General features: G+C 35.9%; 2 protein-coding genes across 2 annotated transcripts; both read left to right on the forward strand.

Annotated features, from left to right (window-relative positions):
* The first annotated feature begins 239 nt into the window (after nt 1-239).
* On the forward strand, nt 240-13130 carry LOC116402690 (histone acetyltransferase HAC1-like). Its single transcript, XM_031882461.1, is given in 17 exon segments — nt 240-323; nt 325-392; nt 2162-2276; nt 2486-2777; nt 2857-3354; nt 3471-5302; nt 5654-5950; nt 6046-6324; nt 6652-6780; nt 6940-7140; nt 7255-7397; nt 7494-7806; nt 9098-9237; nt 10931-11009; nt 11199-11591; nt 12152-12369; nt 12526-13130. Coding segments are annotated over 17 exon segments (5193 nt in total). The 3' UTR covers nt 12638-13130.
* Nucleotides 13131-14721: 1591 nt separating this feature from the next.
* On the forward strand, nt 14722-17646 carry LOC116402691 (pectinesterase/pectinesterase inhibitor PPE8B-like). Its single transcript, XM_031882463.1, has 3 exons — nt 14722-15632; nt 15897-16409; nt 16506-17646. The coding sequence occupies exons 1-3, from the start codon at nt 15116-15118 to the stop codon at nt 17204-17206; spliced, it is 1731 nt and encodes a 576-aa protein (XP_031738323.1). The 5' UTR covers nt 14722-15115; the 3' UTR covers nt 17207-17646.
* Nucleotides 17647-21912: the final 4266 nt, after the last annotated feature.

Raw genomic sequence — 21912 nt, forward strand, 5'->3', positions numbered from 1 at the left:
TGTTCTCGGTTTGTTATTTGTCTCTTTCAATTTCATCTATTTTTGCCTGGAATAGGAGCAACACGATATCATTTTGAGCACTTATGCTTTTTAAATCGTCTAAAAGAGAAGTCTTTTTATTTAGTTTTTGAGTTATGTATCATTTCCGCCGACTCTGAATGATTATTATGTGGTATTTCCCCGACCCTGTCCGAGTTGTGGTTGTTAGAGGAAGTTCATAACTTGCTAAGATAAGGAAAATGAACGTATATCCATTTTTTCTTTTTGGTCAGATATCTGGGCAGGTTCCTGATAAAGCTGGTGTGGAGTTGTCTGGAGAGGTGCTCTCCACGTGATATGTTCAATATGGACTCTGAACTCTATAAAGCACGTGTCTTCATTCAAGAGAAAATGTAAGGCTTATCATTATATATCTCTCTTTGATGAAGACTTCAGGCCTTCTTTCTTTTGTTCTTGTGCTTCTTTCTGTCCCTTACTTACGCATCCCGTACTTAGCATGGCTTCTCAAAAATCTAATGACATATAGATTTAATAGTTAACTTTAAGGGCCATGGATGCTAGAACATTTTTTATATACCCAAATAACATCTTGTGAGGGCCTGAAAATTCATGAAGCAGCTTGAACTTTTAAGTACTTAATCATATGTTTGGGAATTATCTCTTGTTTTTAATGCTAATTTCTTTGTTCCCCTTTTTAAAAGTTCCGCAAATGAAGTTTGTTTAATGGGGTTCTAATTAAAAATGAAACCAGAAAGAAGTATTGTGTAATTAGGCAATTTTAACTGGATGATCTTCAGTTTTATTATATTCTGACATCTTTATTTCTCAATATTGGATTTTTCTTTTATTGAGTTAAGATTTATATGTTTACCTTGGTCCAAATTTTCATGTTGTATCTTTTAATCATTTATTTTGGATTAGAAATGACTTCATTGATGAATGACACCAAAATCCGTGCAGAGATATTTCTTCTCATCCTCCTTCATTTTCCCATTTTGTTTTTTGTGTGATGGTTAATGGAAAGGAAACATATTTTTGGGAAGATCTTTGGGTGGGAATAGACCCCTCTCCTCTGCATTTCGTTTCCTCGATTATATCATCCGTCCTCCTTAAGAAACTGTTGAGTATTAGATTCGTTGGTTTGTTCAGGGAATTTGGTTTCTTTCTCCTTTGTTTTTTGTCGGTCTTTGTCCAATAGGGAAATGACAGAGGTGGCTTCTCCTCTCTCTCTTGATTGAGGCCTTTGATTTTAGGCTTGGGAGAAAAGATGTTCATGTGTGGAGTCCTTCTCTTGTAAGTCTTTCTTTAGATTCTTACTCGATCCCTCTCCTGCTGTTGTGTCGATCTTTGATGTTTTATGGAGGATTAAGATTCCAAAGAGAGTCAAGTTCATTTCTTGGCAAGTATTGCTTGGGCGTGTGAATAACAAGAAATAGGCTTGTGAGAAAGATGCATTTCGTTATTGGGCCCTTGGTGCTGTATCCTTTGTCGAAAGGCAAGAAAATGTGGATCACCTTCTCTGGGAGTGTCAATATGCACGATTTGTGTGGAATGGATTTTTTCAGGAGTTTGATTTTGCTCTTGCTCGTAAGAGGGATGTTTGTTTGATGATCAGGGTGTTCCTTCACCATCTGCCTTTAAAAGAGAGTTTTTTTTTTTTTTGCATGTGGAGGTGTGCATGATTTCGTGGGATCCTTAGGGTGAGAGAAACAAGAGAGTGTTTCGTGATGGGGAGTGAGACCCTAGTGAGGTTTGGTCCTTGGTGAAGTTTCATGTTTCTCTTTAGGCTTTTGTTTCGAAGACTTTTTTTGTAATTATCCCTTAGGCGACATTTCACTTAGTTGGAATCCCTTTGTCTATGGGGTTTTTTTTTTTCTTTTACGTCCTTGTATGCTTTTATTTTTTTTCTTAATGAATGAAATGATCCAAAGAGATACGAATTGGCTCCCATTTAAATGGAATACAAAACATGTCTCCCATTTTAGGATATTTCTTAATAATTATGAAATCATTCAACTCTGTAGCTTTTCTTTTTCAATTTTTTTAGGACTTTTGTGCCTTAATTTTCTACTTTATATATGACAATTTGATATTTTTCAGTGACTGTTGTTCGAGAAAATTTTACTATTGCATATTAATATTTTATATTTCTGCTTTTCAGTTTTGAGATTTTATTACAGCGGCATCAACGGCCCATTGATGACCTACAGAGGCTGAGGTTCAAGGACATTGTGAAACGCTTAGAGGAGGGTCTTTTTAAAACGGCTCTTACAAAGGTCTCCACCTTCACCTCCACCCTCATTGTAAACAAATTACCACTACAATATTGCAGAAGAGTGCAGAGACCACCTCTTTTGTGGTTTATCTTTTATAAGTCTCAGATAAACAAGCATGCCAACATTTTACTTATTGTGATTCTAAGTAACTCTGGAGTTCATATGTTTTCTCTGGGAATAAACTTTGTCGTTATGGTAATATGACACAGGATGACTATATGAACCTGGATACTCTGGAGAGTCGTCTGCACAGTTTGATCAAGCGTTCACCCATGAATAATCAGAACCAGCAATATCAACAAGTGGTTAGTTCTTCTTCTGCAATAAGTCAGATGATTCCAACTCCTGGTATGGCTCACAGTGGGAATTCCAAAATGATGGTTGCATCTTCGGATGATTCTATTATTTCTGCTAGTGCCAGCTTAGCACCTATGACTGCTAGCACAGGAAGCATCATGCAAGCTGGTGGAATAAATGGTGGTTCCTTCAACAGAGCTGAAGGTAACTTCCACTAAAATATTTTGTCCCTGTGTGAACAGTTTTTCTTTTATGAAAAAAGTTATAATATCCTCCTTTTCAGGTCCCATGACCAGTGGATATCAGCAGTCTCCTAGTTTCTCGGTTGGTTCTAGTGGAGTTATATCATCTGCTGGTGCACACAGAATTACTAGTCAAATGATTCCTACACCAGGTTTCAGTAATAACATTAACCATGCAAGCAGCAACCAGTCTTATGCAAGCAGAGACAATTCTAGTAATGGTAGTGGGCTTCCCAGTGTTGAATCTACAGGGCTGTCTCAAGTGCAATTGCAAAAGCAGCATATTGGCGGTCAGAACAGTCGTATATTACAGAATCTTGGTAGCCAAATGGGTAGTGGAATAAGGTCTGGCTTACAGCAGAAATCTTATGGCTTTACAAATGGACCTGCAAATGGTAGCTTAGGATTAATAGGTGGCAATGTACAACTTTTGAAAGAATCTAGCACCTCGGAGGGCTATCTGACTGTCTCGCCTTATGCTAATTTAACCAAACCTGTACAACAATCCTTTGATCAGAATGACAAATCGTTGGTGCAAGGTATTATTTCTCTCTATCTTTATTGGCTCCAGCCTTTCTTGTCGAGCAGTTCTTGATGAAAAATCACATCGTTACCACTTACCTGTTTTGTAATAAGAATCAATTTCTTTTGGCAGGCGATGCATATGGAATGAATAATACTGACTCTTTTGGATCAGAAAACCTTTATGGCCCTGCAACATCTGTTGGATCAATGATGACTGCTCACAATTTGAACCCGACAAATTTGCCATCTATGTCTAAAACCAGTTCACCTTTCTCCAGTAACCAGTCAAATTTTCATGGAACTCAACAGGGCACTCACTCTCCCCTAATTGATGGGTCAGATAAGATGAATTTCCAACCTCCACTATCTTCCAGGGAAAACATCATTGATTCTCATACACAGCAGCAGTTTCAACAACATCACCAATTTCAACCTCAACAACAACCATTTCTTCAACAGTCAAGTGTCCAGAAACAACAAATTCAACCTCAGCAGCATCTACTAAATAACGATTCTATTAATCAGGTTCAGTTAGCCTCTAACCTGGGCAGTCATGTGAAGCAGGAACCTGGTGGGGAGCATCATAATGGGCCTTTCCAGCCACAAGTTTCCGAACATTTTCCACTGCCTGAGGCACATAACCAATTTCATCAGAATCCTAGTGAAGACTGTGTGAGGAATGCTCAATATCTTTCTGTTTCTTCTAGCCAGAGTGATATTTGTTCCCCACTTTCTCAAAGCTCTCAACAGATGCAACAATTTTTGCATCCACACCTATTAAATTCAAATTCTCAAAATCGTTTTAGCAGTCCAGCTGGAGCTCTATCAGATGCAACTTTGCAGGTTCAATGGCATCCTCAATCACAAGATAGAAATCACAGGCAAGGGAGCATTGTTCATGAGCAAAATGTCCAGCATGATTTCCGTAAAAAGGTATCCAGTCACGATATAGTGCAGGGTGATAATTTACCTACGGAAGGATCAACAATTGGGCACTCCTTTGTTACTAGGACCAAGTCTGAGCCTCCTAATCCCCTTGGTGCCACCTGCCAGAACAACAATAGTGCACGCCAATTTATAAATCAGCAGAGATGGCTCCTATTCTTGCGACATGCTCGTCGCTGTGTAGCTCCTGAAGGGAAATGTCCAGAACGAAACTGTGTCACTGCTCAGAAATTGTGGCAACATCTTGATAGATGCAGTTCTTCTAAATGCACATATCCCCGCTGCCAGCCTACCAAGTTATTGCTTCATCATCACAAGAGATGTAGGGATCTAAACTGTCCTGTTTGTATTCCTGTCCGAGACTATATCCAGAGCCGAAAGAGCGTGCGTGCCCACAATGCATCTGATTCAAGTTTGCAAAAGTTAACCAATGGATTCCCTAAAACCTGTGATGCTCCAGATAACACCACTAGATATATTTTGAAAACTCTTCAGGCTTCTGAAACTTCAAAGGATCTGCAATCTTCTCTTAAGCGGATGAAGATAGAGCAGTCCTCTCAGTCTCTTGTTCCCAAGAGTGAGAGTTTGGCAGTTTCAGCTTCTGCTATGAATGAACGACACATGTCATTGGATGTGCAGTGCCAAGGTTATCAGCAAGGTGATGATACTATGGCTGTTAAGCATGAGCTCGCAGATGTGAAAATGGATGTGCTGCAGAGCTCTACTCTTGAAAGCCATAGTGACTTAAAGGAAGCTAATGCAGAGAATAATTGCAGCCAAAGGTCTGATGGTGACCTTGTCACATACGATGAGTTTTCTAGTTTACCAAAGCAAGAGAATGTTAAAATTGAGAATGAGACGGAGTCAAGCATGCAAGATCATTCAGTGCATGTCACTGAGCATGCAGCGGCCACCAAGTCTGGGAAGCCAAAAATTAAAGGGGTTTCACTAACTGAATTGTTTACTCCAGAACAAGTGAGAGACCATATCATTAGTCTCAGACAGTGGGTTGGCCAGGTTGGTTAACAAGCTTTTATTCTGTGTTGTTTTTATAGAGATACGTTGGAGAATATATTTTGATAAAAATGCAAATAAAATTTTATTTATTTCATAACTATGTTTTGTCTAGACAGAAAGTAATTCACTTTTTGAATTTATAATGGATATATGTGAAAACATTAGTTCCGTCAAAAATTTTGTTTTGAATTCTAATGATCCCTTATAAGTTCCTAGCTTTTGAGAAATGGTCCATCTTCATTTAACCTTTGTTTCTGGTTCAAGAAATGGTATGCATCACGGGTGCTTGATGACAAGATCCAGTGCACTTAGCTATCTCAAAACTTCTTTATTTACTGTCTTTTTCTCCAGAGCAAATCCAAGGCTGAGAAGAATCAAGCAATGGAACAATCAATGAGTGAGAATTCCTGTCAACTGTGTGCAGTTGAGAAACTCACTTTTGAGCCACCACCTATATATTGCACGCCATGTGGTGCACGTATAAAACGAAATGCAATGTATCATACAGTAGGTGCTGGTGATACACGACATTATTTTTGTATTCCATGTTACAATGATGCTCGTGGAGATGTTATTGTTGCTGATGGGACTACCATTCCCAAGTCAAGGCTAGAGAAGAAGAAAAATGATGAAGAGACTGAGGAATGGGTATGTGTATTTGCAGTGAGCTATGGTTTATTTTAGGTGATTTTCTTATGCTTCATCTTTTAGTTTTTTTTAACGTCCCTGATGCTTTCTTTCAGTGGGTTCAATGCGATAAATGTGAAGCATGGCAACATCAGATCTGCGCTCTTTTCAATGGTCGGAGAAATGATGGTGGTCAAGCTGAGTATACCTGTCCAAATTGTTACATTCAAGAAATTGAAAGAGGAGAGCGTATACCATTACCTCAGAGTGCTGTTCTTGGTGCCAAAGAATTGCCCAGAACAATTCTTAGTGATCACATAGAGCAGCGGTTGGTTAAGAGATTGAAACATGAAAGAGCTGAAAGGGCGAGGATTCAAGGGAAAAGTTACGATGAGGTAATTTTGAACAACCAAACCTCCCTTTTTTTAAATGGAAACAAACCTCTTCATTGATATAATGAAATGAAATGAAAGCCTCTTGTGTCATTGAATTTTCTTTTTCAATAGCAGTCATGGAGTACTGCCAAGTGTTTTTTTCTTGAATCAGATTTTCGCACTTCAGTTTTGGGTGGGGTTTTTGTTTTGTATTCTTATATTTTTTTTTTCACTTTATGATTTATCTTCTTGTGAAAAGCACCAAGAAACATGATCTATTCAGACTGCTACTTCAACTTCAGCACATATTCAGTTTCTTTAATTCATTTGTTCTATTGGTGTTGCTAGGTTCCTGGAGCAGATGGGCTTGTCATTAGAGTTGTTTCTTCCGTTGACAAAAAGTTGGAAGTTAAGCAAAGGTTTCTCGAAATATTTCAAGAAGAAAATTATCCATTTGAGTTCCCTTACAAATCCAAGGTACAAAAATTAAAAGCATGATGCACTGTTATTAGGACTGTTATGTTGTTTAATTTCTAGATATATAGATATAACCTTCTATTGTAACATGATCTGCTAGGTAATGAGATGTCACTTTTCAGTATCATCTGAAGCTATCTTCTTTAAATATTTTGCCAGGCAATTCTATTGTTTCAGAAGATTGAAGGTGTTGAAGTGTGCCTATTCGGCATGTATGTTCAAGAATTTGGGTCTGAGTGCCAGTTTCCTAATCAGCGCCGTGTTTATCTCTCATACCTTGATTCAGTAAAGTATTTCAGACCTGAGATTAAGACGTACACTGGAGAGGCTCTCCGAACTTTTGTTTACCATGAAATTCTGGTCAGTTTTTTTCTTTCAAGCTCTTATCTGAACAAGTACTATTTTATATACATGTGAGTTGTTTTAGTCATGTTCTTTGTTATTGTATTTTGGCCCTATTTTTTATCTTTTCAGATAGGATATCTTGAATATTGCAAAATTCGGGGTTTCACAAGCTGCTATATATGGGCCTGTCCTCCATTGAAGGGTGAAGATTATATATTATACTGTCATCCAGAAATCCAGAAAACACCAAAATCTGATAAACTTCGGGAGTGGTAACATTTATGGATACGAATACTAGTTTCTCTAGTTTGAGATATAAGCATTTTATTCTTTGTTGACTCCTTATTTGGCATGCTTTTCAATTTCAGGTATTTATCCATGTTGAGAAAAGCTGCCAAGGAGAAAATTGTTGTTGATCTGACTAATCTATTTGATCATTTCTTTGTCTCCACTGGTGAGTGTAAGGCCAAGGTTACAGCAGCGAGGCTGCCATATTTTGATGGTGATTATTGGCCTGGTGCTGCGGAGGATTTGATTTATCAACTTCGGCAAGAAGAGGATGGAAGAAAACAGAACAAAAAAGGAATGACTAAAAAGACAATAACTAAGAGAGCTCTAAAAGCATCTGGTCAATCTGATCTTTCTGGTAATGCGTCGAAGGATCTGCTACTAATGCATAAAGTAATCTCTCTTTTCCAGAATCTTCTTTTTTTTGTTTTTTGTATTTTGTATTTTTAAACATATTTAATATCTGTGTGTGTGTGTGTGTGTGTGTATTGGGGCAATTTGCAAAATTCAATCCTGAAGTATGGGTTGGTTAGAATTTGCACCTTTTGAACTTTCAATTGGAAAAATTAACCTCAATTTTTTTGGAGTATAAAAATAGTATCTCTAAACTTTCAAGTACAAATTGACAAAAATTAACCTCAAATTTTTTGGAGTATAAAAATAGTATCTCTAAACTTTCAAGTACAAATTGACAAAAATTAAACCTCAAACTCTCATCGATATGACGATTAAATCCATACTACATATTTCGTCTCTACCTTCCACCTCTTTATCCCTGGGTCATTCCCTTTCCTTCAATAACCCACTTTCTCTCCACTTGAAGGCAAGGGAAGCCTTTAAACTAACAAAAAAAAGCCTTCCTGTCAAGAGGCTTGACGTCATCTCGAAATCCCTCTCCAAAAGTTAACCTGTTAATCCAATGGATACGCTTATCTGAATATAGAAAATGTCTCATTTTAAGCTAATCCCTTACATTAACAGTATCCCATTGAAATGATGCTAATGGATCATGTATCTGAAAAAAGGAAGGGAATGACCAAGGAAGGGAGAGGTGGAAGGTAGAGAGAGAACAAGAAGAAATAGGAGAGATATTGAGTAAAATGGATTTTCTTTTCACACAATGAGAGTTTTAACCTTTAGAGTTGATTTTTTTATATTGAAAAGTTTGAGGGTTTAATTTTTATGATCGAAACTTTAAGGGTGCAATTGTTGGAAACATCATACTTCACGTGTGGTTTTTGCAGTTTGTCCAAAATGTTACTGATATTTAGGCAGCCTTGGTCATTTGGCTGTGTTTCATTAGGCCACATTTTATTTTGCTCTTCCACACTTTGTAACGTCGTGCAATTTTCATTTTTTCTTAGCATGTTTTTCTATATATCTGTTAAGTTATAAGTATGAACAAATTCTGATTAGATGTTATGCTGGCAGAGTGTTAAGTTTTTCTAGTTGTAAAATTATGTGTATGAATAACATTTCTGTAGGATATAAAGCAATCAATTTATTGGCAGTGGGTTGTGCTTACAACTTTACGTATTAGAAAGTTCTGTTCGTTTTAGATAAATTGAGATAGCATACTCTGTCCTGCAATATATTCTTTATTTGGGTGAAATTTTAGTTTGTGATGCTCCAGTGAGGAGGTATCAAACGTATTATCTCAAATTTTTATATGTTATTTCTCCAGCTCGGTGAAACTATTTCTCCCATGAAGGAGGATTTTATCATGGTTCATTTACAGCACGCTTGCAGTCACTGTTGTATTCTGATGGTATCCGGAAATCGCTGGGTTTGCAACCAATGCAAAAACTTTCAGCTTTGTGATAAGTAAGAGTAACAAATTATCTCTTATTTATTGAATCCGAAAATCAAGATTTTATCATTTGACCATTATTTTTGGAGCCATCAACTGAAGAACTTAAAATGTTCTTCATTTGATGGTTTTTCTGGAAATACACGTGACTTCTCATGTTATTATCTTTTTGTTTTGTTTTGTAAAATGAGTATTGGTTTTTCATGGAATTTTTCTACTGGAATTCCACGGGCTATATAATGATAATAATACTTTTTATGATGAGAATGAGATGATATTAGCAGTACAAAAGAAGAATGTCATATAAAAAAAAGATGTTACAAAAGAAGGGAAAAAAATTCTGACGCGAAAAAAGTTATAATCATCTATGTGTAGAGTAGTTTTCAAGTCGTTGATTTTTATGCAGTCCTTTTACCTTGTGTTCAAAATTAATTGGTGGGTGCTCGAAGGGGATGGCTGCATTGTCCATGCACCAGCTATTGGCTAGCTACTGTGTTGCCATTTTTATAATATAGAGTTGATAGGCTTTTCCGGATATTTCTGTATGTTTTATTAAAATGAGCTGGAATGATGTCTAGATATTTGTGACTTGAGGTTTGAGAACGTATTGTTTCAATGTAAGTAATTGGGCGAAGTCATAAGTTGTTTTCTTTATATTGTTTAACCTGATTTTAAGAACTAATTGTTCTTTTACTTCTTACATTCAAAACCAACTGGTGAATGCTGGAAGGTGATGTTTTCTTTGTCCATTGCAGCTTTTTGCTGCAGTTTTGCAATTTATTGTTATTTTGATTGTATGAATTTTATAGTTTTGTAATTAACTTGGTGGCCGATGGTGGCTTTTAGATATTTATATATGTCTATGTCGATAGGAATTGAAAGTAGTGTGTCTAGTATTGAAGGAGGCTAGGGAATACATTTGTTCTGGGAGTTTTGTGTTCATTAAGGCAATGGGAGGATAATGTCCAGTTGTTTTTTCATCATTTTTTTTAAAGCACTAAGCTTTTCATTAAGAGAATGAAAGAGACTAATGTGTAAAATTTAAAGAAACCAGGGAAAAGACAATTCTAAAAATAGAATAATCAAACATGAATGGGAGAGTTTCATTGTTTTTTTTTAGTTGCTATCTATTTCTTTCAATTTTTTTTTAAGTTCTGTTTCCTTTAGAAAAAGAAAATAGAATAACCAAAAATACAAAGAAAGAGATAGCAACTAAGAAGAAACAATGAAACTCTCCCAGTTCTTGTTTAGGTCTTGGATAGAGTAACTCTTGTTGCATTTTTATAATGAGAACCATGAAGAAGATGTTTAGCGAGCTGAATCAAAGGACTCAAAATGTGACTGAAGAATCTTTAAATATGCTCTGAGTTCTTTCGTTCAATAACAACACAGATTAGGGTATTTTTTATTTACACTTCTATAACGTAAGAAGCAAGGAAATTGTTCATTCTAAAAGTCAAGGCACTAAAAGTAGAAAAGTGAAGATACATCACTAACCATCATACTGGTTCACATCTTTTTTTTTTTAAATGGAGCTTCTTTATTAGTACTGGTTCACATCTATTTCCTTTGTTTAGTTTAATTTGTGTGGTTCTTCACTTGGTTGTCAATTATGGTAATGGTGGATCTCGAAAATCTGAAAATGGTGTTTCTTCTCCGAAGACCTATGTTTTTTTTTCTTTCCCTCACATGATGATTTGGTCACAGGTGCTATGAGGCAGAACAAAAACGTGAAGAAAGAGAAAAACATCCTATAAATCAAAGAGAAAAGCATGCCCTCTATCCTGTATGTTTTTGAATCCACGGAAATATGTTCACCATTTTTGTATATTTGTTAGTTTAAACATTACCTGCAAACATAACATTCTATCCAACCAAGGCCTGAAAATGTTTTAAAGCGTTAATACATCCAATCATCTTTTTATTTATTATTTGTACTTTAGAGTTAATGAGTTTGCTGAACTGAACTCTGCAGGATGAAATCAATGGCGTGCCTATTGATACCAAAGATAAAGACGAGATTCTTGAGAGTGAATTTTTTGACACAAGGCAAGCATTTTTGAGTTTGTGTCAAGGAAATCATTATCAGTATGATACTCTTCGGCGAGCTAAGCATTCATCAATGATGGTTCTTTATCATCTTCATAATCCAACTGCCCCGGCATTTGTCACAACTTGCAATCTATGTCAACTGGATATAGAAACTGGTCAAGGTTGGCGTTGTGAAGTTTGCCCTGATTATGATGTATGTAATTCCTGTTACCAAAAAGATGGAGGTATTGACCATCCTCACAAGTTGACTAATCATCCTTCCGTGGTTGATCGAGATGCACAAAATAAAGAAGCTCGGCAACTACGTGTCTTGCAGGTTTTGTGGACATTTTCTTGTTATGCATTAGCTCTTGACATTATATCTTCATCTAGACGCATTCTTGGCCCTGCATTTACTGTAAATTTCTTTTTTGACTTTTAGCGTACTTCTTGTTGGCTTTTCAACTATGTGCCACTTCAGGTTTCTTGATGTTTGTGAAAATAACATCTATGCATTTAGTAGTCCCAATCTTTTCCCAACGTCTAGAAGTTAAATGTAGAACAAGAAAAATGTTCTGCTTCATTTAGTGCTTTATTTTTAGTGGTATTTTGTGATTAACTAAATGTTCATTTAATTAGATGATTTGATCAAGAAGTGAACAACTAAGCATTTCACTGCAGTTTGATTCTTTCTTTTCACATTACTATGGAGGCTTGTTTTGTTCGTTTTGCTCTAATTAACAGGCAGTGGATACTCATCATTCCTCTAATCTTGATTTTGGCAATCACCTTGACCGTTGAAATATTACTTTTCTTTTCTTTTTTCCCATGAGGTCTTGCATCATGCATTTCTTGTTTCATTCTGTATGCCTTACTTTTGTTAGTTTGATGTTGCAGCTTAGGAAAATGCTGGATCTTTTGGTGCATGCATCTCAATGTCGTTCTTCACTTTGTCAATATCCAAACTGTCGGAAGGTGAAGGGGCTTTTCCGACATGGGATACAATGCAAAACACGTGCATCTGGTGGTTGTGTTCTCTGCAAGAAAATGTGGTACCTCCTTCAACTACATGCTCGAGCTTGCAAAGAATCTCAATGCCACGTGCCCCGTTGCAGGTAATGTCTACATCATTTTCTTTTTCATCTTTTGGGTTTATGCAATCGTGAAGGTATTCTATACTGTGTATAATATGTCCATTTGTGTTGCATATATATATATATCATCTGTGTAGTAACTGAGATTAGAGAGGTTGAATTTTTAATGTACTCCAGAGATCTCAAAGAGCACTTAAGGCGGCTGCAGCAGCAGTCTGATTCACGGAGAAGAGCAGCTGTGATGGAAATGATGAGACAGAGAGCTGCAGAACTGAACAATACGGGGTAACCAGTTTGTAGGTTTACATTAATATTATTGAGGATGCGAAGTTGAAAAAGATTTGAAGCCATTCTTGAAAGAGCACTGCTGGGAGGGTGGAAATCAGGCAGTGGGTGACAGACAACATAGATGGAAGCGGTAGTGAACTATACACTCAACATCTTGGTTAAATATTCAGGTTTAGGGAACAATTCTTTTATTCTATGTATCTACCACTTGAACTTTCCCCAATAGAAAAGCCAAGTGAGACTCAAGCAGAGCAGCTGCCGTCCTCGTCTTCGTCTTCGTCTTGGTCATCGACCCCTAACATTGTTTCTAAGTTCTCATCCATAATTTTTCCTTTACTGTAAAATACCATCTTTCATTAACATGTGTACCCAGTCCCATGTTTATAAGATTCAATAATTAGTTTCAGGAAGTGCTCCAGGACATACATTTACTTGTATAATTTGGCTTCTACATTATTTATAGATGAACAACTTTGATCTGTTCGGTTGTCGTAGATTCAAAACATTGTTTTATATTTAGCAAATGTGAATTGTTATACAGATCAATTACAATGTCTCATTAAAACCTAAATGATGTTTCAGCCATCCAAGGCAACCCAAATTAAAAAACCTATGACTGAGAATTTTGTTAAAATTAAGAAAATGTGGCTTCTCGACATATATTTGATTGTTTCTTCAATGTTTATTCGAGTTCGAGTTCTCACTTCCACTCCGTATTTCTATTCCTCCCATCACCTATTTCTCTTTCCCGACCCCTTCTCTTCTCTTTTCTCCTTTTCTTCTTTTTCTTCTTTCTCTTCTTTCTCTCCGTTCTCTTCCAAAATTCTCCTTTTTTTTTTTTGTATGACTTGCCAACCAAGTCACTAAAATTTCTTTAAAGAGTTTTCATAATCAGTAACCCTTTAGCATAAAATAGTAAGAATATAGCTTTTAAAACAATATGCAAACATAGCAAATTTTTTATTTCTCTTTGTATATTTCTAAAATACCCTAGAAGTGAATATTATCACTTTCACGATTCTCTCAATCGTCTTCTTTATTTTCCATTCACGATTTTTTCTGCCTCCAACCAATTGATTTTATGTCTTTGCCTCCAAGTAGTTCGATCGCCATAGCCTCCAATCGACCATTAATTTTTTGTTTGCTTCTCCTTTGCTTGGTCAGGATTACGGTCTTGGTATCAATTTTTTTTTTAAATTTTGTGGTATGTGATCAAATTTCATTGAAGTTTTTTTTTTTTTAGATTTGTTCCTTAGTTTTCTAATTCAATCTTTGTTCATCATCTCAAATTGAACTTCTTTTCACAAATTTTCCATTGACTTTATCTTATTTACACAATATGATTTAATTTCATCTATGTTTGTAAGCTTAAATTCTATTTAATTGTTATCTTATTTACACTAAGATAGCACATCAATCCAACCAACTAAACCTTAACAGTCTATTCGTAATAGAAACATAGTGTTGTTTCCCCTTTTCTTTTTCTTTTAAAACAAAATGACCTTTACCAAATTCATTTTTCCAATTTCTTTCTATTTCTACCTTGTTCTGAATTCTCTTCCAAGAGAGACACTCCATGATATACTTGAAGCTAAAAAGTGAATTTTACAACCTAGTTTTTATTTTATTTTATGCATATTATTTCACTCAGATTACATAAATATAGAAGTATCGTAAATTTGTTGATTTTGTTGAAAAATATTTTTTTTCCCTTCATATAATATAATAGATGAAGTTTTAAAATTAATATGTCGATGAGTATCAAGTGATAGAAAACATGTGTAATTAAATAATTCGAAAAAGTTAAAACAAATAAAAATATGCAACAAAAAAGGAACTTGTTTAGATTACAAAAAATTTCATCATATACTCATGAGAAAAAGAAAAAAATCAATTCAATTCAACACCTTAAACACAAATTTATTCGACTTAACCTAACTAATCACTAGTTCGTAGGTTAAACTAGTTAAGTCAGGATAAATGTAGATTTTCTTAAAATATATCAATAATTATTTATAATTTAACACAAGTTTGTGCACGAAATGCATAGTAACTTCTAAGAACTAAGTGATTCAATAGAAAGCGTTTATTTTATTTAAAACATTTAAAATTGTAGTGTTTACAATGTTGGTTTTGTCCAAATACAATAGAAATGAAAATAAAGAAATAGAATATATTAATGAGGGGGAAGGGATGGATGAAGAGGAAGCGAAAGTCAGGGTGGGAATGGTAGTCAACTTCTATCATTTAATAGCATTTGTAGTTAGGAGAGGAGAGAGTGATATGGGCATTTGTTTTTGGTTCAAAAGAAGAGTAATTAGGAGAGACGAGTATGGGTGTGGATGATGACACTGACATCCAAAAAGATCAAAGGGAGATGTTCGAATCTACTAAAGTTGTCGTAAATGCTTTCCAGCGACTGTGAGTAAGATGCCCCGAGATCCGCGTAAGAAGAGAAGCTTTTTATGAGCGCCGACACATGGATTTTCACACAAACCCTTCCCCACAAAACGTGAATGTAGCATTCAAATCAACGCGCTATCTCCCCAACCCCCTGCCTTTAAAGTTCCTTTCCCTCACCTTCCAACTGGACTCTTCATTTACTTCACCGATTTTTGTTTTAATTTTGCTTCATCATCCCATACATACTGGCCAGGCCAAAGGCAGCTCAATAATTCCTATCTTAATGGCCAAATTAACTACACAAACCCTTCAGTTTTGCTGCCTCTTGATCCTTTTGTTTCCCATGCTGCTTCCGGCCAGCTCTCCACCGGATCTTGTGCAGACAGAGTGCTTGAGCGTACCCTCCTCCCAGTTCTCCAACTCACTCCTCTCCACCATCGATGTTGTACGACAGGTTATGGCCATTTTCTCTCCGTTCAGTAAATTACTGGGAGACTTCCGGCTTTCCACCGCCATTTCCGACTGTCTCGATTTGCTTGACTCCTCTGCTGACCAGTTGAGCTGGTCCCTCTCCGCCACCCAGAATCCCAAGGGTACACCATTATTTACAATACCCCACCCCCACCGCATTCTTATAAATTTGCATATTAACTCTCTACCCCCTAAGCCTATTCATTTATATGTTGCGCTTTCAAACTTTGCTTTAATATGTGTTGTTGGTTAGTTCACGGGGATATTGTCGGTTGTGCTGCTGCTGGACCTACTAGTTACTTTTATAAATTGCGCATGCAAATGCAACTACACTAGAAATTCAACATATTTACAAATTAAACATCCTCCTGCTTACATTATTTCAGCTAAAAACCATAGCACGGGAGATCTGAGTTCTGATCTGAAGACATGGCTGAGCGCTGCAGTGGTTAATCCGGAAACATGCATGGATGGATTTGAGGGCACCAATAGCATTATCAAAGGTCTAGTATCTGGAGGCGTTAACCAGTTAACTTCACAGCTCTATGACCTTCTTTCCATGGTGAAATCAATCCCCAATCAACCGAGCGAGTTTCCTTCATGGCTGAAATCTGAGGACCAGAACTTGCTGCAAATAAATGACTTGGCCGCCGATGCCACAGTGGCCGCCGACGGGACTGGGGATTTCACCAATGTGATGGATGCGGTACTAGCAGCCCCTGACAATAGCATACGACGTTATGTCATATACATAAAGAAGGGTGTGTACTTGGAGAACGTGGAGATCAAGAAGAAGAAGTGGAATCTCATGATGATTGGGGATGGAATAGATGCCACCATCATATCGGGTAACCGCAGTTTTATTGACGGTTGGACAACATTCCGATCAGCGACCTTCGGTAATTTTCCCTTTCATTATAATAATTTCTGAGGACAAAACAAAACAGAGAAATGAAGAAGAAGTGGTTATTAATTAATTTGCAAATGATTTGCAGCTGTAAGTGGAAGAGGATTCATAGCGCGAGACATAACATTCGAGAATACTGCAGGAGCAGAGAAACATCAAGCAGTGGCACTTAGATCGGACTCCGATCTGTCGGTGTTTTTTAGATGTCGAATTAGAGGCTACCAAGACACGCTGTATACGCACACCATGCGCCAATTTTACCGCGAGTGCCAAATCAGTGGGACCGTTGATTTTCTTTTCGGCGATGCCACCGTCGTTTTTCAAAACTGCAGCATCCTGGCGAAGAAGGGTCTTCCCAACCAGAAAAACACCATCACTGCTCAGGGCCGGAAAGACCCAAACCAACCCACCGGTTTCTCCATTCAATTCTGCAACATATCTGCGGATTCAGACCTTAAACCCTCGGTTAACACTACTGCTACGTACCTTGGAAGACCATGGAAGGAATATTCCAGAACCATTATCATGCAATCATACATCAGCGATGCCATTAGGCCAGAAGGTTGGCTTGAGTGGAACGCCAATTTTGCATTGAATACACTATTCTACGCTGAGTTTATGAATTACGGACCGGGGGCGGGATTGGCCAAGCGTGTCAATTGGCCCGGTTACCACCGACTGAATCAAACCAGTGAAGCTACTAACTTCACCGTGGCTCAATTCATTGAAGGAAACCTGTGGCTGCCGTCCACGGGTGTCAAATACACTGCAGGACTGGGAGCTAATTAGTAAATCAACAATATGTGGTGCATTGATGCTCCCTCCTATATATCTCACTTTCAAAATATACATAAAAATGAATTAAAACATTAAAAAAAAAAATCCCTTGCCGTAGTTTAGATGATACAATTCGGTGGACCCAGAAAGTTAAGTGCCTCTAGATATTTTTGGTGTTGTAATTAAAGCAAACCCCCTAAATTCCCCTCGAGTCTTCAGTTCTGTGTGTGCCACCGTGGTGCACTTGCCATATGCTTTTGTGTGACCATTTATCTCTTCACTTTGACCTTCATTTTGTAACATGTTGTTCTAGTGCTTTTGGTCGCAATTGTCCATTGTTTTCTGCCCCTCTTTTCATTACCATCGTATTATTGTTTGATGTTTGTTTAATTGTCATATTGCTCTTCGTCTCTGTCTTTCATCTATTATATATATGTTGTGGTTTTTCTTGCCTTCGTGGTCTTTATTATATCGTTCATGTTGATATCACCATGCAGCAACTTTGCTCATCTTTCATTATTGTGTCATCATTTGTTAAAATCATCAATATGAATGTTGGTTAAAAAAATAGATTTGAAGAGGTAATATCTAGTAAAATTTTAATAGTTATTAGTTTCGATATAATAGTACTTAACCTAATCAGTAAATTAATAACTACTTTTTAGTACCATGACGACATTGCCGGTATGACCATAACTCAAATCTTAACTAACATCAAGCATCTACATATAGTAGATGGCGTTAAATGTATCAATTTGAGATTAAAAGTTTCAACCTCTCGTCAAAGGAAAAAAAATGTATTCAAATTTTAGTTTTAAGTTACTAAAATTTTAAATAGAATAAAAGTGGTGGTTGTTTGAAGAATCCACATTTGGCTCCTCGAAATTCTGCTGTTGATGTAAAAAAATGAAAGCTTTTTACTGCAATCACTGGGTATCGATGGTCTAAGATTTCATGCAAAGACCAGCTTCACGAAGACAGAATCTGGAAGATGAAAGAAGATCGACGGAGGGGAAGAAGATATTGTAGAAAGAATATTGCAAAGAGATCTACAAATGAGAAGAATATGAAGAAGATCGAGAAGCATTGAGAATCGAGGAGATGAAAGAGAGAATTGAGAGGAGTCCTTTGCTACTTTTACATTTTTATGATGATGTAAGCGAAAAACCTAGAACTTACATTTTAGAAAAGTAGGTCAATTTCACTTGGGTATTTCAAATTAGGTCATCTGTGAAAAGGATAACCTAAGCATGCATTGCATAAACAACCCAAGTTTAAACCTTCGATTTTGCCTGTAGCTCCGCAAATCTTCAAAAAACCGAGTAGCATACCCAGTTTTTCGGTAAACCCTAGCGAGTTGGTTTTCTTCGATTTCCTCCACTCTCATGGTTCTGTTGCTTTCTTGCATAATTCTCAATTGCAAATCTAATTATAAGCAAAGTAAAAAGAATATTACAAAAATAATATCCCAAATATATTCTAATTACAACAATACCCTCCTCAAACTCAAGGTTCTAATCACGAACTTGAGTTTGCTAATAACTTGATAAAACAAATCCACGAATGACTTATGGGATAGTAATGTAGGTTATCGTATAGAAATCTATAATATAACCTACAAAGAACAAAGCAAGAACTCAGCAAGAACAACTCCTAAAACTTGATAGAGAGATAGTGGAACGAAAAGTAATGCATGAGGTAAAGGTTGGTTGGATTTGGAGCGGAGGACGAGCTGAACGGATCTTTAAAGTAAATCAAAACCAAAGCAGGTGGAAACGAGGCAGATATGTGGGACAAAGCAGACGAAACCTAGAGGTGAATAGAACAAAAATCGAACTGATTGGAGTTGAGAGGCTGAGTGGATCCGAATGAAAACCGGATCAGGGCATAATTGGATCTAAGCTTCGATCTAAACTTGAAGTGTTGAAGAGCTGCCAAAGACACTAAGCGAGAAGAGGAGGAAGATAAGCATTTCAGGTTTAACTTGTTAAGTGTTGTGAGTGTTTTCTTTAAATGTTTAAATGATGATTTCCAGTGCCTTGTTCATTCTTGTTGATTTGAAATAGTGATTTAGTAGATTCGGCCTCGTGTTGAGGACATTTCCCCGACATTGGGATAAACGAGCCGGCTTTCTCCGATGTCGAGGACATTTCAAATAATTTCCAAGCGTCAGGATTAAGGTGTCGAGAAAATAACATTTCCCGACGTCGTGAAGAGGACATCACCAATTGAGATTTTTGTCGACGCCAAGCATCAGCGGGTTGGGAAAAGTTAAAACTATTTAAATTTAGAGCAATTATGATGCATACCTATATGTGACATCAACAATTGCTCCACAAATGCCGACGTTGGCATTGACCACGTTTGCAAAGGTTCAACCTTTAAGTAATTTTTATAACTTTTTCTGACGTCAAAAGTGACTACTCGAGATTGGCCTACTTTTTGCCGACGTAGGATCTAACAATGTTGGGGGAAAGTGCGACGTTTAAAAATTTTGAAAAGTTTTTTCGACGCCATGAGTGTCAACGTCAGGATCAGTGGAAAATGTCGACGTTGTCAATTATGGCATCGTAAATAGAATGGTTCTCGCAACGTACTCATGTTGCGTCATGAGAACCCATTATTATAAAATATTATGTTTTCACATAACACAGAACACACAAGAGAACGTAAAATGAAAGAGAGAAGAGGGAGTGTAGTCCTTGCTCGATGTCGTCATCGTTTGCAGCCCGCCGTCCTCCTTTCGTCGTCAAGTTACTTAGTCGTCTCTATTTCGGTAAAGAGTTGTATTTATTTATTTATTCTAAATAAATGTATATTGTTTTCGGTTGTATGTATATTGTTTTAAGTTGTATGTATATTGTATATCGTGAATTGTAGATTGTATATTGTATATATTGAAATTGTTGAATGTTTTTTAACTAAAATTTATATGAGTTGTTTAGATTTTATATTGTATGTATGTTTGATATTTAATCTTGTGTCATTGTAGGTTGGGAGGCATGGGAGAACTGACGTCCACGTGTTTAGAATTATGTTTTCAAGTTTTAGTTTTAAGTTTTCATGTAATTTCTAAACTAAAACACGTGTATTTTTTTTTAATATTTGAATTAATATGAATATAGATTCGATTTTGGTATGTTTTTCATCTTATGTTAATATTGTTTTTAAAAATTGATTGAATTTATAAATCGAATTCGTTCTCAATACCATATATATATATATATAATAAATTAAAAAAAGTTATAAACAGGTTTTTCTGACGCACAAAACGCATCGAGCATGGACCCTATACCGACGTCATGTTGGCTTTTCCCTTCCTCGACGTACAAGACGACGTCGATGTAGGTATTGTCGACATCTGGTCAACAGGTCGAAAGAGCGAAGCATGCATTGACAAAATCTTTTGCCGACGTCATGTTGTTCGTGCGTCAGTATAGCCTATCCCAACACGGTAATGCCGACGTGGTTTTCTGCGTCGAGATAGCCTATTCAGATGCATTTTGTGATTTATGCCGACACACACATGAGTCGGTAGAACTCCCCTTTCTTGTAGTGTTTGTTAAAGTCTCTGAATCTCACAATTTTCTCGAGATCACGAATACACCAAAAAAATAACTTCTGAATAAGTGAGGTATTGGTTGTGAGAACTAATCTTAATTTTTGGGATTAAGGCATATTAGGAATAACGAGTAACACGAGGAGAAGGTTATGTATCAAATAATTCCTATGCGGGAGTTATTTAAAATTTAATTTCACAACTAAATTATTAATAAGTAATTATTTTATTATTTATTTTATTTAGAGGCATTTGTAGAATTATAAAAAAAATACAAACTATTTACTATTTTATAAATAAATAAAAAACTAATAAAAGACAAAAGTGCATGATCTAACATAATTAGGAACAATTTTAAAAATAATAATCAAGTATATAACAATTTTTTTTTTTGCAAATATAACAAAATCGAAATGTGATAAGCCTCTATCGGTAATAGACTCTTATGGTCTATCATTGATAAATCAATATTTATTTTGACAGGTTCTGCTATATTTGTAAATTTTTAAAAATGTCGTTCTATGCTCAATTGTTTTGAATCTAATTACCATATTTGCAACTATACATTTTTTTGTTGTAAATAGTTGGCTTATTTTTCTTTTTTGGACAAGTCCCCTTTAATTTATTTAATAATTAATTAATTCAATTCAATTTAATTCAATTAATAGTTTCATTTAGATCATATTTAAATGAACACATAGTCCACGTAACCTATACCTTTAATTCAGCTAATTTAATTAAATCAAATCAAATTATATCTAATTAAATATCATAGGTTTAATTTAACGTAATCTATATATGAATCATATTCAATCATATTTCTCTCATAATCTATAGCATTTATGTGTATCTAATACACACAAATTTTAACTTATAGTTTTAATTTGAATTTAATTTATATTAAATTAATATTTAAATTCTTCAAATATTTAATTTAATTAAAATATAAAATTGATATTATAATGTATATCAGTCTTAATCTAAGTAAAATTGAACATTTCAAATTCTAAAACATAATAGCCTCGCTACCCTCTACTAGCTGCTGAGGAGATCTAATAAACCTATAGATCACAAATTTCAGTTTAATTCGCTAAAACTCATTAACCACATTAATCAATACTCGTTAATTATGTGTACACGTAACTAAACATTCATAGTT

Source organism: Cucumis sativus, chromosome 3 (assembly GCF_000004075.3).
Source record: "Cucumis sativus cultivar 9930 chromosome 3, Cucumber_9930_V3, whole genome shotgun sequence".
NCBI lineage: Eukaryota > Viridiplantae > Streptophyta > Magnoliopsida > Cucurbitales > Cucurbitaceae > Cucumis > Cucumis sativus.

Coding starts and splice junctions, on each gene's coding strand:
- LOC116402691 (XM_031882463.1), top strand. CDS start 15,116: ATGGATTTTCACACAAACCCTTCCCCACAAAACGTGAATGTAGCATTC. Junction 15,633..15,896: donor CGCCACCCAGAATCCCAAGG/GTACACCATTAT, acceptor ACATTATTTCAG/CTAAAAACCATAGCACGGGA. Junction 16,410..16,505: donor ATTCCGATCAGCGACCTTCG/GTAATTTTCCCT, acceptor AATGATTTGCAG/CTGTAAGTGGAAGAGGATTC.